The sequence below is a fragment of the Poecilia reticulata genome, linkage group LG10 (genome assembly GCF_000633615.1).
Source record: "Poecilia reticulata strain Guanapo linkage group LG10, Guppy_female_1.0+MT, whole genome shotgun sequence".
NCBI classification, from domain to species: Eukaryota; Metazoa; Chordata; class Actinopteri; order Cyprinodontiformes; family Poeciliidae; genus Poecilia; species Poecilia reticulata.
The window spans coordinates 23,885,006-23,900,907 of record NC_024340.1 but is presented as its reverse complement, the minus strand read 5'-3'; the positions used below and the strand labels follow the sequence as shown (position 1 = coordinate 23,900,907).

At 37.5% G+C, this 15,902-nt stretch overlaps 1 protein-coding gene across 1 annotated transcript in view; it reads right to left on the bottom strand.

Annotated features, from left to right (window-relative positions):
- The window catches only part of trpc7b (transient receptor potential cation channel, subfamily C, member 7b), a 58,514-nt gene extending 56,044 nt beyond the window's left edge, over positions 1 to 2,470 (bottom strand). The window contains exon 1 of the mRNA XM_008420264.2: positions 1,819 to 2,470. Within this exon, the coding sequence (XP_008418486.1) occupies positions 1,819 to 2,306 (488 nt within the window). The 5' untranslated portion in view covers positions 2,307 to 2,470. The remainder of the gene's footprint in view (positions 1 to 1,818) is intronic.
- Between the last annotated feature and the right edge of the window lie 13,432 nt (positions 2,471 to 15,902).

The window sequence follows — 15,902 nt, the reverse complement described above, 5'->3', positions numbered from 1 at the left end:
ATATATATTTTGAAAATAAATGTAGCACTTGACAAACTGAAGAAAAACTGCAAGCTATTGAGTCCTGCACTGAGAACATCCATCCTTTTCATTACACTCTTCTGCTGAAGACAAATGATCACTCTTAAATTGACAGAACATTGTTCGGAGGATGATTCTCTCTCTAAAAAGCAACATTTATACAAAAATATGAGAGCATAATTTAAAATCAGCATTTGGTCTTCACTACTCCTTTAAATTAGGCCCCTAAAACTTTAGATGAAGAACCAATGACATGTGCGTCCATGTAAATGTTCCGAAACACAAAAGCAGTGAGCAAATAAGCCCACTTGTCCTGTCACCACAAGTAATAAAATGGACATAAGATATTACTATGTCATATAATAGTTATTTAGTTCAAAATGCAGCAGAGGCCCTAAGCAGATTGCTAGACTAAACACACTGCCAAGAGGGACAGACATTAGCGATAATCTTAAAAAAAGTGTAATTAAACTGAAGCAATCTGTTGAGGTTAAAGCAATCCTATTGTATTTTATGCCCCAATATAAAGGAAACATCTCTATTGACTGTCTTTGGCCATAATATTCTTATTCATGCATCACTTCCACTACACCTTTATTTATCTATTAATTATATCTTCTGAACAAAACTCTACAATCTGATCTTAATTGCTCAGAATGTGCTTCTTTTCGAAGCTGATCTCTCTAAGGTGTGAGCGCTGGGTCATTTATTATCAGTGCATGCAACCACTTATACCAGCTCATTTACAGTTTAACAAGACATGAAAAAGAGAAGAGGATGAATCTGGTTTCAAGTCAAATGCAAGGAGACCACTTAAAAAGTGTGAAAATTAATTTTTCAACTCAGATGAGCATAGCGATTAAGCACAGCTATCAATTTGTCTCATTTAAATACGCACCTAACTACAGACTTTCTAAGGCATTTTTCACTATATTGTAATGCTGACAAAAAAAAAACATGCCAGTCCACCCTCTCTTGCTTGCATTTTGGACAACACTCACATTCTGGTGACAGTCATTAGTAAAAGTCAATGTGTTTCTTTCCCCATGATAGACCTTTAAAGCTGAACACTGGAGTATCAAAGAGCCAGACCAGGGAGGATCAAAGAGCCAATATAGAAGCCTGCCATTGCCAACTTCTGATAGTCATGGATATAAGCTGCTAAATTTTCATTACGTGCCATTGTGCATGTTCCTAGATCTCTGAGGAGCACTTCCACACTGGAGCAGTGGCTGTAAGCTGAAAATGATGAGCCTTATCTCATAGTTAAGCAGTGAGAATGGGTTGCAAAAGTAGAAACTCTTGGTTTGATTGCAAGACAATCATAATAGTCACTGGTAAATATATATATATTGCTGCATTGCATTGTAGTCTTTTCAGGTATAACACAGGCGAAACACAGTTACACTGTGAGTCTGAAAGAGCAAAGAGATGCAAAAAATATAATAAAAAATAGTCTTTATCTCAAGCTATTACTAGTTAACCAGGTTGATGCTTCTACAGAAAAAAAGCCCCTACTTTCTCGACGTGAGACGCATTAAAAGGTAGAAGTGAGTTTAAAGCATTTCTTCTCACATGCTTGATGCAACTGGGTCAGCGGAGATCCTAAACTCACCAAACCTGACCTGTACCTGTTGACATGAGGGATTTGACGTCGGTGATTAAATTCCCACAATGCAGAGTTTGCCTTCAAATTGCAATTGTGCAATATCGGCAAAAGTTCCTAAATGCACAGACTTTACGCAATGCCTCGAAAATACTACATTAAAACTGAGAAATAAAACTGTCAAGACTCACGATTGCCTGCTGTCTGAGCTGAACTCAGTCTCTATGTGCTCAGCAGAGAAGTGGTTCCCGTACTCCGAGAGCTCCGGAGCCCTGTACAGCCTCTGTCCACGGTGCTGAAGGCGCTCAGTGCTCTCCGCGCCGCGTCCCCTCCATATGGGAAGCGGGTCATCGTGCTGTTCATGTCCGACATCTATCCGCACATCCGGCCGCGAGCGAGAGGTACACCCGGAGTCCACGGCACGCTGGCGGAACTTTGGCGGGGTGAAATGCGTGGAGCCCCCGAGTTCCCGGGTCTCTGGAGACGGGTGCAGACACTCTGAGGAGGCGAGAAAAGGCGGGTCCGATTCCCCAAGCAGTGGAGAGGCTGAGGAGAAGAAGTCCAAGGGCCGCGAAGTGGAAGGAGATCCTCGGGGAAGACTGACAGAGAGAGGCGGCGAGGGAGACTCCGACAGATGTGCTCTCCCGCCGCCGTCGCTTTCCTCCCCCCCGTCAGACATCGGGAGAGTTCGGCAGCATCATTTACTCTAAAGTATTTTTGCAAAGTGCCACATATTTCCTATGTTTTTCAAAGTTTCCATTGAACAAGTTGCCGCTGAGACGCGCGGCAGCGAGGGGCAAAAACCTCCACCTTCACTCAGAGGTCCGCGCGCACTAATTAGAGAGAGCGCGCGCGCAGGAAGCCCGACCTTTTACAAAATGGAAGATGAGGAACAAGTGAAACACAAACAAATATTACCAAACAAGTGGAGACAGCCAACACAGACAACTACAATCAAACTACAGAGTAAAATAGAACTTACCGACATTGGTTATTTATATTGAAGCACAGCTATACTGATCAACTACGACAGAATGAGACCAGACACAAGAAATAAATATAATAGTCTAGATTTTTATATAAGCTTCAACTCAAATTTAGATAAAGTTAGTTGCTGATTCTACGTGTAATGCGGAGGTTTCTGCTTTTTTTGTTCTACATTGTTATTTAATCAACTTTTCAAAACAATCTTCTATGCACAGAGCCGTCCATTGGGGCGGTGGGCAGAATTACCTTTGGGAGCGGAACTGCGTACAGGACCATTATCCATTAGCTACAACAGTATAGGCTTACTGTTTGGATGCTGTGGATTTAAAGAAAGAAGATGCATAAAATTTTATGTTGAGATCTTTCACTCTTCTGGCAAAAATATTTCTTATTGCCAAATTATTGTGCCACTTCTGATTTCACCAACTCAAATGCACATAAAAGAGATTTACCAGGGTATTTTCTTTTCTTCAGTCCACTTTAAAACATGTTTTTGTATAATTCTGACAATCCCCACCTCATTATGTATGTCTCTTTCTATAGTCCATATACYTTTTAGAGGTGAAAAAAATATATATCCTAAAATGTGTCTTTAAATGTTAGGAGTAAAAAGTGTGCTCACTTTACCAGGACTGCAGCTCCACTTGTTTTGGTGGATACAACAAGATTAAGATATCTTCTTCTGACCACACTCTCAATCTGACAACTTTTGAACTCACCAGCTTCAGTTAAAACATTTTTTTTTAAATCCCTTTATATTTAACCTGAGTACTGCACTTAACACAGTACTTTTTAAAGGTGTGGACAAAACTAAACATCATTTAAAGTTGTTTCTGTTAGAATTAAACAAGAAGATAATCCCTAGCTTGAATATCATCCATTTTGTGTGTGTGTCTGTGCATATTAGTGTGCGTGTTTGGTCCTCTAATTAGAGGCACAGACCCATTAGTCATGATGGAGACTTCCTGCACCCACACACAGACAATAACCAGTCCTGACCCAGCTCTTTGATCCGCTATTATGTTTATGCACCGGACGCAGCCACTCRCAACACCTGTTTTCATTYGTGATTGCATGTGGGAAGAAAATCATTCACAAAACTCCCTGAAGTCTGAGCACTGTTCTGCAGAAGAAAGCTTCCTACATGTATTAAGATAAATGCTACACTTACTGAGTAATTTGGCTTACAAGCTAAATATGAATTCTTCTGTGAGAAGGAAAACAAACTGTTTAGACGTTGAATTTGTTCTCTGATCACAGTTTTTYCACAGCCCATAGTTTTCAAGGCTCATATGGGAGGTCTGAAACTGCTCAACCAAAAGGCACAGTTCTTTACACAAATTCTTCTCYACCACACGATAGATTGAGTACCATTTATTATGTTTGGGCCCCATTTTCACACGGTTTTTGCATTGAAAACCTATAACAATGAAAAAGCAATGAAGCAGCTAGACTGAATGAAATGAAAAAGATTAAAACAAGTATTTTATTCATACTGATCAACTTTTAACTTCTTAATTCTTTATGTTGTAAAGTAAACGATCAGATTTTACAGCACATAAATACCCAGCAATCAGTAAAATGAGATTAAAAAAAATGTATTTACATGCGTAAGCTAGGATTTCTTTTGCTGATGCTGAACACAAGTATGTTTCTAGTGCATACTGCACATGTGTGCATTTTGAATTAGGGATAGGCTCAATATTTAAAGCATCTGTGTTTTACATAATTGCTCAAAAGTCAAAAACTCAGTTTGCCACTCAGTCACTTAAATTAAAACAAAGTGCTTTGCAAAAAATTTAAAATAAAGTGCCAAGATCTAAAGCAACAGTCCACACTAACACCAGAAAAAAATGGCAAACTACATTATCAAATATTATGAARCACAAAATGCTGAACTGAGAAAAACCTATTGCAATCCTAGAGCAATATATAAACAATGAGAAAACATTAAAATTATTAAATCAATTAAACACAACACTCAAACCACAGTTGGTAGGAAAAATTCACTTTATATTTAGATGAATTTTTTATTTTAGAAACAGTGATGCGTAAAGGTTTAAACATAAGCCATGGTTACCTGCAGCAAAGTGTGACTCTGGCTTTCACATCCAAAGTAAATGTCTAAAACTATGACAGTGTTAACATCTCAGCTTAAGAAAACATGTCATGTTCTTTTCTGGTTTGCTGTTTACTCCAAGCGAAAACATCCAGCTGCATTACACTGCTGTATCCATCAGCAACACGAAACTATAGCCCCCAGTCAGCTCCCTTACTCACTTCCAGCACTAATGATTGTTTTTACACTACACTGTGAAACTGGAGTTGTCTGAGAAAACTGTGRCRTCCACAGAAAACAAATGAAAACACAAGACACAAAGGCCTGCGTCTTATTACTGAGGTCAAGGTGCTAACAATTACGCTTCACATTTTCATTTTACAATATAAAAACTTCATTTTATTGTAAATCAGTGCAGTGGAGAATTTGTCAATGAAGGATTTCAYGTTTGATAGAATATTTTAAAGACTTAAACTTTCTTTAAGCAGGAAAMCATATTCACAGTACGAAAACTATGACTCCAAGTTCACACAAACAGAAATGCCATAACTGCCAATTAAAACATTCAATATAAAAAAAGCAGAGCAAGTGCACATCAGGCCTGATTTGGGCTTATGCCACTAACCCCTCAAGTGTGTGCATGTAGGTAAAAGCTCATTTTAATTCTGCGGTCAATATTTTGATCTTACTTCTGAACAGGGATTAGTCTAATGATTTTCAAGTGCTACGTTAAAAAGGTGCTCTTCTTAATGCAGTATTTTAAGGATCTCTAAGGGAAACTGCTTCGTGRAAATAATACACTTTGCTGTTGATTTTCATAAATCTGAATACTCTTAGTGACTAGGTTGCAGTCATAGTAGTTTGTGGAAAATAACGTCCCTTTTCTATTTTAATTCCATATCAGACTTTGAAACATAATAAATATGAAACTCAATTTAATCATATCTGAAAACCCTAAATGCAGACATGTTTTGACCAACTACACTCCAGAGTAAATTTATAATGAAGTAAATATTTRCTTTCTCTATGTTGTTTTAAAATCTATGAATCAAAACACGGAGCAGGATGTTAATAAATGCAACTGAACCTGAGCGGCTCAGGGACTTTGGGAAGAGCCAGACTCCATGGTCTGTGGAAGGAGTGAGGCGAGTTAGATTCACTTCTGTCAGGGAAGAGAACATAGTTAGAATTAGCCTTTTGGCTAATTTGACAGGCTGATGTTTTTTAAACAGCAAAAACATAAAAGAAAAAAAATAAACAAAATAAGAACAAACATTAAAAATAAACTTCAGTTCAAGGAGGCAATTTTTGACGTTCTTTTGATGATGAACTGAAACACTTAATTCTGAAGAGATTGAGAATACTACTCGAGAAAAACACTAGTGAGCTTTACAAGACAGAGGTCTAAATKTATTGGAGTTTTGTTGTTCTCTTGGTTTATGTGTACAACAAACAGCATAGTTTGTTCATTTCAGACTGAAAGTATGATTTGCACATATGGATTATATCCATACAATATCTTTTGCTTTTCTAACTTTGATCATAACAAACCCAACATAAATTAGACTGACAGACCTTTTTCAGCAGAAGGCAGCAGTAAAGTCAGTATGTGAGTCAGTGTGCACCTCATATAGATCAGAGGAGATAAACAGAAGATTTCAGAACTGCAGAAACCAAAAGTTAACACTTGGTAGCAGCATTAAAGTAACATAACRTAGCTTCARGCCAAAAYACCCTCTTACTGCTGCCACTGCGAGACGTCAGGCAAAGAACTGAGGATCATGCACAACTTCTTTCACTCAGCAGACCTGATAAGCAGATGAGCAGCAGGTGAGTCAATTCCTCTGCAGGAGATCGGCTAAAGGCATGGGGATTGATCAGCAGCAGCAGCAAAAGCAGAAGAAGCTGGAATAACAAATAAGATGAAAAGCAAAGCTGTAGCTAATCTATCCCAAGAATCTTTACATGAAGTACTTAGTAATTGTTGTGATATGGAGATTCATGCCTACTGTAAACATAAACTAATTAAAATACCCCCAAAAATTATTCACATGTTAACATCAAAGCCACAAAGCTCAGAGTGTTTTATTGGTATTTTGGGTAAAAAAAAGTTGTCTGTGATTAAGCTGTGGAAGAAAATTGTTTTTTTTATTTTACATTCTTTGCCTGATTTTAAACCTTTAAGTGGTGGGGAGGCAAGTTTGTAATACGTCAGTATCTGAAAACCATTCTAGGGACTTTTTACTGTAACTGCGATTAAAGCATTATGTTCCAAATTTCAAAACATATCATTCATCGACTACGAAGCAGAACATAACACCTGTCATGAAGATGACAGGTGTTATGTTCAAATAAAGTGTTACCAAATCCGCTTGTGCATTTTACATTTTGACATTGTCCAAAAAAAAGGACATGGAAGGCATGGTAACACTTGACAGAAACAATCACTGCTCTGCTATTAGGAGTCTGCTTATATTAGTCTAGTGAAATGTTGAAAATAATTATTCCTCGTTTCATCATTCAAACGGGTGATCAGGTTTTAGACAATGTGAAGACTCTGTGTGGGTCTGAAATTTGGCCTCAGTCCAATCACTTCATCACAGTAGGGGGGACTTATTGTCTGTCACAAGTATAGTTCCYGCTGKGAAATCACTGATTGGGTGATAATAGAAACGCAACAAGCTTGTGCAGAACATTTTTYTGCCCAGTGTGATCTGGCGTGAAATTGYCATTATGAAAACATTTTTAGATGAAAGCTCTCACTTGCAAGRATCCATTACTCATCAAAATCTACATTACATGTTATTGGAGCTATAAATTCCCATTAGTTTGTTTATAAATAGATCACAAGACACATTCAAATAACCTCAAAGATGACATCTTTTTTTTTTTTTTCTTGGCATGATAAAAGCTACTCATTTAATATCCACTCAAGGAGCTTTTTTTTTTCTAAAATTCTTAGTCTTACAGAAAACAGTTTAACAATAATAGCCATCACATGTGCAGCACAGGCACTGCTTCCAGCCGATTCCATCTGTGTTATCAGCTAGCTGCCTGCAGCACCTGGCGACAAACCAAGCAGACGTGCCCCTCAGACAGCTAAGTCAGTTCAGTCTGTTGGATAGGTTGTCAGGGGGGTTTCCTTTCTCTTGTGTCACTGAACACCACAATTGCCTGAGTGTTGATGCGAGCGATCACTTACTCTGGAATAAACCTTCCAAGTCCTGGCTCCACATTTGACAGTTGCTTTGCCTCTACAATTGTTTGGCATCTTGACAGAAAGTCCACCAGAAACCACTGACAGATCATTAAGACTGGACTTGTTTGTGGTTTTGGCCGAACAAAGAAAGCTGCACAGTYGGCTTCAGCRCAGTCGTCAATCTCTGTTCTTTTYGTTTAAGTTTGTTAAGAGACTGCAGGGCATAACGTTGTTCTGCTTCACCGGAAATGGAAAACAAAAGTTGGTCTGAAGCCTCTGAGAAATACATTTTTGAAGTTATTTGGTGCAGCAGAAGTGTAAAAATCATCCAAAAAGTTCCCCTCGTTTACTCACCGTTACAGACCTACATTAATTCATCTGCTCTTCTTCTCYGAGTCCATCTGCTGAGAAAAGCAAGTATTAATGAACATAAGTATGAATCRGCTCAAATTAGTAAAACAAACTTTGGTATTGGTTCTTACTAATTACCGTTTCCTGTTTAGTTGTTGCCTCTGGGTCAAGAAATCAACCTCAGACACGAAACACTCCAAGGTGTGGTAAGTYAAAATAAACTGTCTGAAAAATGTGGTGAATGATGTTCAGATTTTATTTTTAATTTAAATTTTGAACATGCTGCATTTATTTTATGGACTTTTACATTTTAATTATTTTACTATTTCTATTCAGCAAATTGACCATTGTACTATTTATGAACTTTTTGTTCCTGAATCCTATTTTAATTTGTGTTGATAGTCTGTTTTTCATATTTTTGGGTAATACACAACTGCAGAAAAACTAGCTCARATTCCAAAAAATGTTAACAGTGAARGTACCGAACGCCTAGAGGCTGTGTGACTTCACTGTTATTTTATTCATCTCTTGATCTTTTATTTATTACAGATTTCTCTAAAGGCTACACATTTAGTGCTATACTCGTTAGTTTATAGTTTCATTTTCACAGATGGGATTTTATAGCAGGCAAGAACCAGTATTAGAAAATTTTCATATTTTAGTAGCAGAAAGCAATAGAGTCCATGAAATATATTGGSTGTTCACAGTGTCTCTGCTTGCTAGATTTTGATGAATGACTTTTGACAGAGGTTACGACAAGATTTTCTGCTGAACTTGTTTTCATTAAATGCACAGGTGCCTGTGACGATCACAAGACACAGTTTCATGCCACACAGAAAATAATCAAAATTTATGCAAATAAACACTGTGGGGGTGGAAAAAAAATTATCTTGGTCCATTTTGTTTGTTATTACAGAGCCAGAGGTGATGCAGGAAAATGTTTTGAGATAATTAAAAAGTTAAAAATCCATGACAGACTGAGCAATCATTGCTAGTTATTATTTATAGAACTAAAAAACACAGGGCTCTAGGTCTTTTGAAGCATTCGAATTAGCCTGCAGACACGATATCCAGGGCATTAAACTATCTACAGGGAGCAGATAAACTTGATTAGTAATATACTAAGAATAAAGGATATTGAGTTACTGATTTTTTTAAACATTCTGTTTATTCAAACACAGAGATTTTGAGAAGTAATTTTGGTAAAAGACAAACGAATTAAAGGAAAAGATGGGACAAATAAGTCGATTCCTTTTCAGTACTGCTCTAAGAAAACCTAACTACTGGCATTGCTCCTCGATATCTACCAAAATCCTGTGGTAAATCAGTCAATGTGTAGATTACTTTACATTTAATCAAAACTGGCTTGGTTAAGTTTTTTACTTGGACACTTTAAGATTGCCTAAAAATGACATGATCTGGTGGACCAGTCAACCTCTCTGATGGGAGAGCAGAAAAAGACAGTTGTTGACTTTTAAACCTTCTTGAGATCGATAAGATCGGACGGTAGGATCAGCCACTGATCTCCCAAAATTAAGGAAATTGGCACTGATAAATCAGTACACCCTAATCTGTAGTTATATTTGTCTAAAGCCATGGACACTAATACTGATGATGAGTTATAAAAATATTGGTGTCACATATCAAATCGACAAACTTCAAGTTCTACTTTAGCAATATAATTAAATAAAACATTTGAAACTCTGCCCTTTGGTTATTATGTGCCATCACTATTATTATTATTAGCCCCACATGCTAACCCACTCAAAATGTTTTAGTAGGCACACAGTATATTATTATTGCCAAAATCTACGTAACCAAAATCCTTTGAAATAATTCTTAAAATTACATATYAGCATTTCTAATGTTACCGTATCACAAACTTTTTTTGGAATGCAGAAGTTTTGCAGAGATATAGTTATTGGAAAAAAAGTTATAATTGAATTCATACTTTCACCTCTGTGCTTACAATTTAAAAGTGCAGCTTGGGACTTGTGACAAACTTGCAACTACCAGCCCGTGTAAAGTGGGGGAAATGCAGCTTCATTGCCACATGTGAAGCAGAACATTGAAACCTGCCATCAATTATCCCCACCAGTGGCCTTTACTGGGAGGATCAACACTGGCTGTGGGTCCCAGGCTGCTCCCTCATCTGGAGGACTGGATGCCACCACTCTGTGGTCCAAAGAAGACGGCTCTACCACTAAACAATCACAAATCATTTTGGAAAAAAACATTCATTGTGTGCCTCTTTGGTAAATGCCAGCAGACATAAGCAACACAAGTGATGATGTTCAAATCCCTCAGGAAACCCAGATAAAAGCCCCCACAGACATAAACAGAACTGTTGAATCTGACACCTAATAGTTGCATTTTGAATATCAGCAGAGATCCTAATCTACTACACCCAGTGAAATTTACCACCTGATGCTTTTCATATTAACAGAACAAAGTACCATCATTACAGCACTCACATGAGACTGAACAGAGACATTTGGGTGTTTCGAGGACCCTCAGTCTTGTTGTGCCCCCACACACCCAACCTACAGCCACACGCTGCTTCCCTCTGAACTGTGAATGACTCCACGCTTTCAGCACCGTGCTGAACCCACAATAGCCTCACATGTGGCTTGTTACACATCCGATTTCTCTGCCAAACCCCTTCATCTCAGTCTCAACCACTTTTGACAGCCATGGGAAATCCATGCTGCAAATTGAAAGAGGTCCAGAGAGAATAAAGTGGCAGGCTATAGATTTCTCTTTTCACAGAGCCAACCAAAGACGTGACAACGACGCAAGGCTTTGGTAGATGTGAGAGCATTACCATGACAGCTGGACAGCGAGCTGCAGAAGGGTTTTAATCGAGAAATAAATCAGGCAAATGACAGGCAAATCAAACCAACAAAAAGCTCAGGACTGATGTTTGACGTTTCAAATTTGTTTGCTTGAAACTTGGCTATTCTTTAAATTCTTATGGTAAATGTTTTGCTCTAGGTTTTTCAAAAGCATTGTTCGGATTAAGTCCTAAATCCAGTGACTATAAAGAAATTGTATATTTAATTTAGATTATTTCTATTCGATGGAAATGTGCTTTATTTAATTAAATTGGTTTGTACTGTCAGGTCTTAGTCAACGTACATTTCTGCCTCTTATGCAAGCAATTTCTCAACAAAGGATAGGCATCACAACTCCATGTATCTATGCTGCCATGTAGTTTGACAGATTTGATTTTAACACGTGATTCCTAGCACGTGTTAGGAATTAATTATTATTAATTAGCAAAAAGCTAATTAATAATAAATGTGTCAACTGTCCGGTCCTTTGTTTAAAACTTAAAAAACTATTTATATACACATATAAGCACTACTGCCGTCGGCCAAAGTGCTGCACAAAAATCTTCAACTTCAACTTCACTCGTGATGCATATCAACCTGAACGCACCTTTTATTCGCTTCTGAATATATTTATTCTGACATACTTTTAGTAATGCAGAGCAATTAAATAACTTGAAAATACATTACATCCCATCTAACAGCATAATTTTATTTTTCATCAGGCCATCATCTGGAAAATGTATCAAAGTGGAAAGTTAGATTGCAAAAAATTTTTTTTAGTTCTTACAGTAAGTTTAATTTTAAATGTGAATCCAATTTAGATAATATGAAATATCTGAAGAAAAAAACCTCCCGCAGTCGGATATGGGCTCATGGTTGTTATTATTGAAGAATAATCGGGTGTCTCTGACTGCTAAAGTTAAAAAGAGATTTCTCCCCAGCATTTCAGTTTGATAAAGTGCAATCATAAAGAAATGTAATTTAAAACGCCTCTGATGATATATGTGTTACGATTAGATAACAAAGAGGTTCTTCTCTGTGCTGAAGGTTTCATTTAATATAAAGTATCCAAACTCATTTCTCTATCCGGACGCCTCATGAATGACATAGTTCGCTTTTTGCTTTTCCGTGTGACATCATCCTCCTTGGGTTTGCTGGCGTCAGTCAAGTGTRTGCAACGTCAGCAAGCGCTGTTATCAAATAAATGCGTGACGATGATGATAAAATTGTGCATGCATCAGTAGGTTTATATCAGTCGCATCAGTCCTTTTCTGAAAATTGAAGCAGCACCAAACATTTTTGTGAAGGTCTATTCATTGTGTAAATGCACTTGCTTAATAAATAGGTAGTGTTTCAAATCAGAAACAGATGATCAGATGTCTTTAAAGAACCAGGATAAGAATGAGGGGAGCTGTTCTTTACAAGTTCCAATTTTGCAAAGGCACCACCAAGTTCTGCACAAAATTTGACCCCAGTGTGAAGGCACCGACACTCCCATTTCAATATGAGCTCAGTCTTTTTCTCAATTTGAYGCTAAATTACTCTTCTATCAACTCATAGGGGGACAGTCATTCAGACATTCAATTAAAAGGGAAATGCTGAAGTCACATGCATTAAAGACACACTTGAAATATGGATTATAATGTGTATAATAGCATGATTTATTGGCCATAAGGTGTCTGAAAGGTATCAGTCTGAGATCATTTAATTACAACCACTATTTGAGAAACAAATAGTTTTCACACCTATCCATTGCTTAGATTTTATCATAGAAAGTGCAGATTGTTTCAATCAGCTCTTGATCTGGATATCTGCTGCTTCAGCAAAAAAAAAAAAAAAAAAAAAAAAAAAGAGGTTGAGCAGCAAATATTGTATTTTAGAGTGGGAAAACCTGACCAGTTTGAAAGTATGTATGAAGTATAAATAAATCACAATCAACCTTTCCATTGTATTCCAAAGCATATAAATATTTTAAAAACACACATTTGACCCGCATCCTTCAAAACAAAAAGCACTTTCATTTCTGGAGGGAGAAGTCGGGCCGACGTTACGAAGAGTTTTGCCGCAAAGATTACCTGCGTAACGAATGACGGTTAGCTCTGGGGAAACAGGTGAGGAGAACAGATTTCTCTCCTCACCATCCCAAAAACAGTGTTTGCTCAAAGCATTTTTGCTCCAGTATTATTTAACAACTGGAATATCTTGGGTTTAAGGATRGGAACAACCAAAAGTTRWGGGGAAATAACAAGCTTACAGCTTCAGCTGTAAGTCAACAGTCAAACCACCAAGGCTACGRCTGGGGGGTTGAGCATATGGGTAATAAGGTAAGAAAATGAGTTCCTCTACCRWGGCTATTAATTTTTACATGTCTGTTGGTGCAAGGTATCTGCTGGCGGCCACTTTGTTGAATACCTATAACTGCTCCCCATATGTTCTCCCTGGATCTTTACCCATGATAGTTCGCTCTAGGAACAACTTGTTTATTGCCTGAGAAAATTGCAGAACAGAGCACGTCTTTTGAGTATTGTTTTTTTTTTTTTTTTACTGCAGTTAAACCCTTATGTGGAAAAAATAAAGCTTATGTAATCAGTGGATGGCTTAGATATARGGTATTAAGTTATGCAGTTGCTAGAAGAAGTTGGAGGAATAAGGCCCACAAGCTTCAAAGTAATAATGCCAGTCAGAATTGGAGCAGCTCCTGATTGTAGCCAGAATTTTATTTTTTTTAATAAAATTGTGCTTGTTTGATGTTGTGAGTATCAAGCAGATTGGGCTCAATACAGAGTATTTGTTAGGTCCCTTTTTAGAAAACATTTTTCCTTTGTCCTCCTCGCCTCACACACGGTAGCGTAAATTTTCACTTTATAARCTCMAATTAATACTGTAATACTATTGTTTTGAATGACCATTGTTTTATATATCCGTGTCTGAGACCAGCGTTCTTCCAACAGCGTGTGTGTGAATGGATGAATGACGGCAGTGTGAAGCACTTTGGGGTCCTGTGGACTTGATAAGGTCAAGTCCACAAGCTGCAGAAGAGTGATGGSAGAGTGGCTGGCTTTTGCTCACTTTTTACRTCCATACTTTTCTACACATTTCTTGATTTATGACATTAAAATGCATATAAGTACTGTGTGAAACAACACAGMGCAGAACAGAAAGGAACAAACATCATGATATGCACCCTTTAAAATCAACCACAAAACACATGCGATTTACATAATGCAAAATACCTGAATTACATTTGGTGGTTTCACCCATTTTTCAATTCTCTGTCTTTATTTGAAGAGGCTATAAAAAACGAGGAGTTTGTATTCAATCACTGCTGCCAAACAGGAAACGGCTTCTGCAAGTAATTAGGCTCAGGTCCTAATCCATAAAGTAGCCAAACCTCTCCCAATGCTGTTATCCATAAGAAGTTTTGACAGTGTTGCTCAAAGGCAGGATGTTTTGTTATACGTGATTGAAATTCCCCTGCAAAGGTCTTGCTTGTTTGATATCAGACATAGCACAGGCCTATAAAGCTTGTGTGGGAGAGGGAGAAAGTGAAAATAACAAACTAGGAATGTGAGGCTAATTTGTTGGAAAAGAAAACACACACTGTGATCTGGAGGAGTTTTCTGCAGGAGAACTTGGAGGAGAAGAAGGGCTCCAGTAAGGCAGAAAGAATACAGAACATGAATTAAGCTAAAGTCAGTGGGTAAAGATGTCAAAGCAACAAATGAAGCAAAAGATCACATAAAAGAGTGAGACATTCTATTGATTAAATAATGCTCATAAAAAATAAATTCCTTAAACCCGCCCTGATCAATTAAAGCCTGAAAACTGAAGGGAGGCAAGAAGTAATGTATATAATTAAAATTAACAAAATGAGCATCATCTAAAGATTTCCATAAATGTTGAAACTCAATGTCTCTGCCTAATAACTCTTTGTATTAATAAAAATGTTCTTTGTGCAAAACAACTTGTCAGCATTTTAGCTTCTTACTCCATAATTTTCTATACTACAGTTTCCCTTTCTCCTAAGATTATCTCATCAACAGATGGAGCTAAACCAATGGGAACCAATGGTCATAACTGGCGATCCAGAATATAATCTGTTGTATATTGAACAAATAGCAATATTGCTGCAATGGATTACTGCATCAACACAATCCGCTACAAGAGGGCAGTGGGTTCTTAACTTTAACAACTAAAAACAATTTGAATATAAATTTGTGTAATTTTTTKAGGCTAGTTTATTTACCTTTTAAAAATGAATGGGGAGACTGATTGGGGTCATGTCAGCACTGAGCAAACAGTCTTCAGAAAGCTGCTCAAAGAATAAACAGTGAGTGACGCACGCTGCTGTCCTTGGTGTTTGCCAGAGATTGTACAGATTGTGGGTACTTTTTGTTCAAGTAAACAGATGTAAGGGGTAAGTCCTGGTTCATTATATCCTCTTGTGATTTTGGATTACCTGCTGGACAAATTTACAGTAGCTTACACTGCTTATTGAGTAAAGCTCCAACAAGCAAATTGAGATCGTCACTTTGCTTGTTGGGTGATTATTGCTCTGACTAAGCAATAAAGTTAACAACCAGGTTTGTTCTGCAAAAATTAGGCTTTTAATTTTCCTTGCGACTTTTTATGCCATGTTTTGTGGTGGTAGGGGAAGTGGATGCAAATCGAGATGCGGGATATTAGTTGTAGGCACTCGTTTTCATGTTTGATAAAACCAGAACATTATATAAAAGTGTGGGCTTGACTGGGAGAAGACAAAAGAAGACGGGAGCTAAAGAATTTTTATTTCCCAGCTTGGCAGGGGAAAATTAAGTTAATTAAAGTTTGAATCTTGTCCATTAC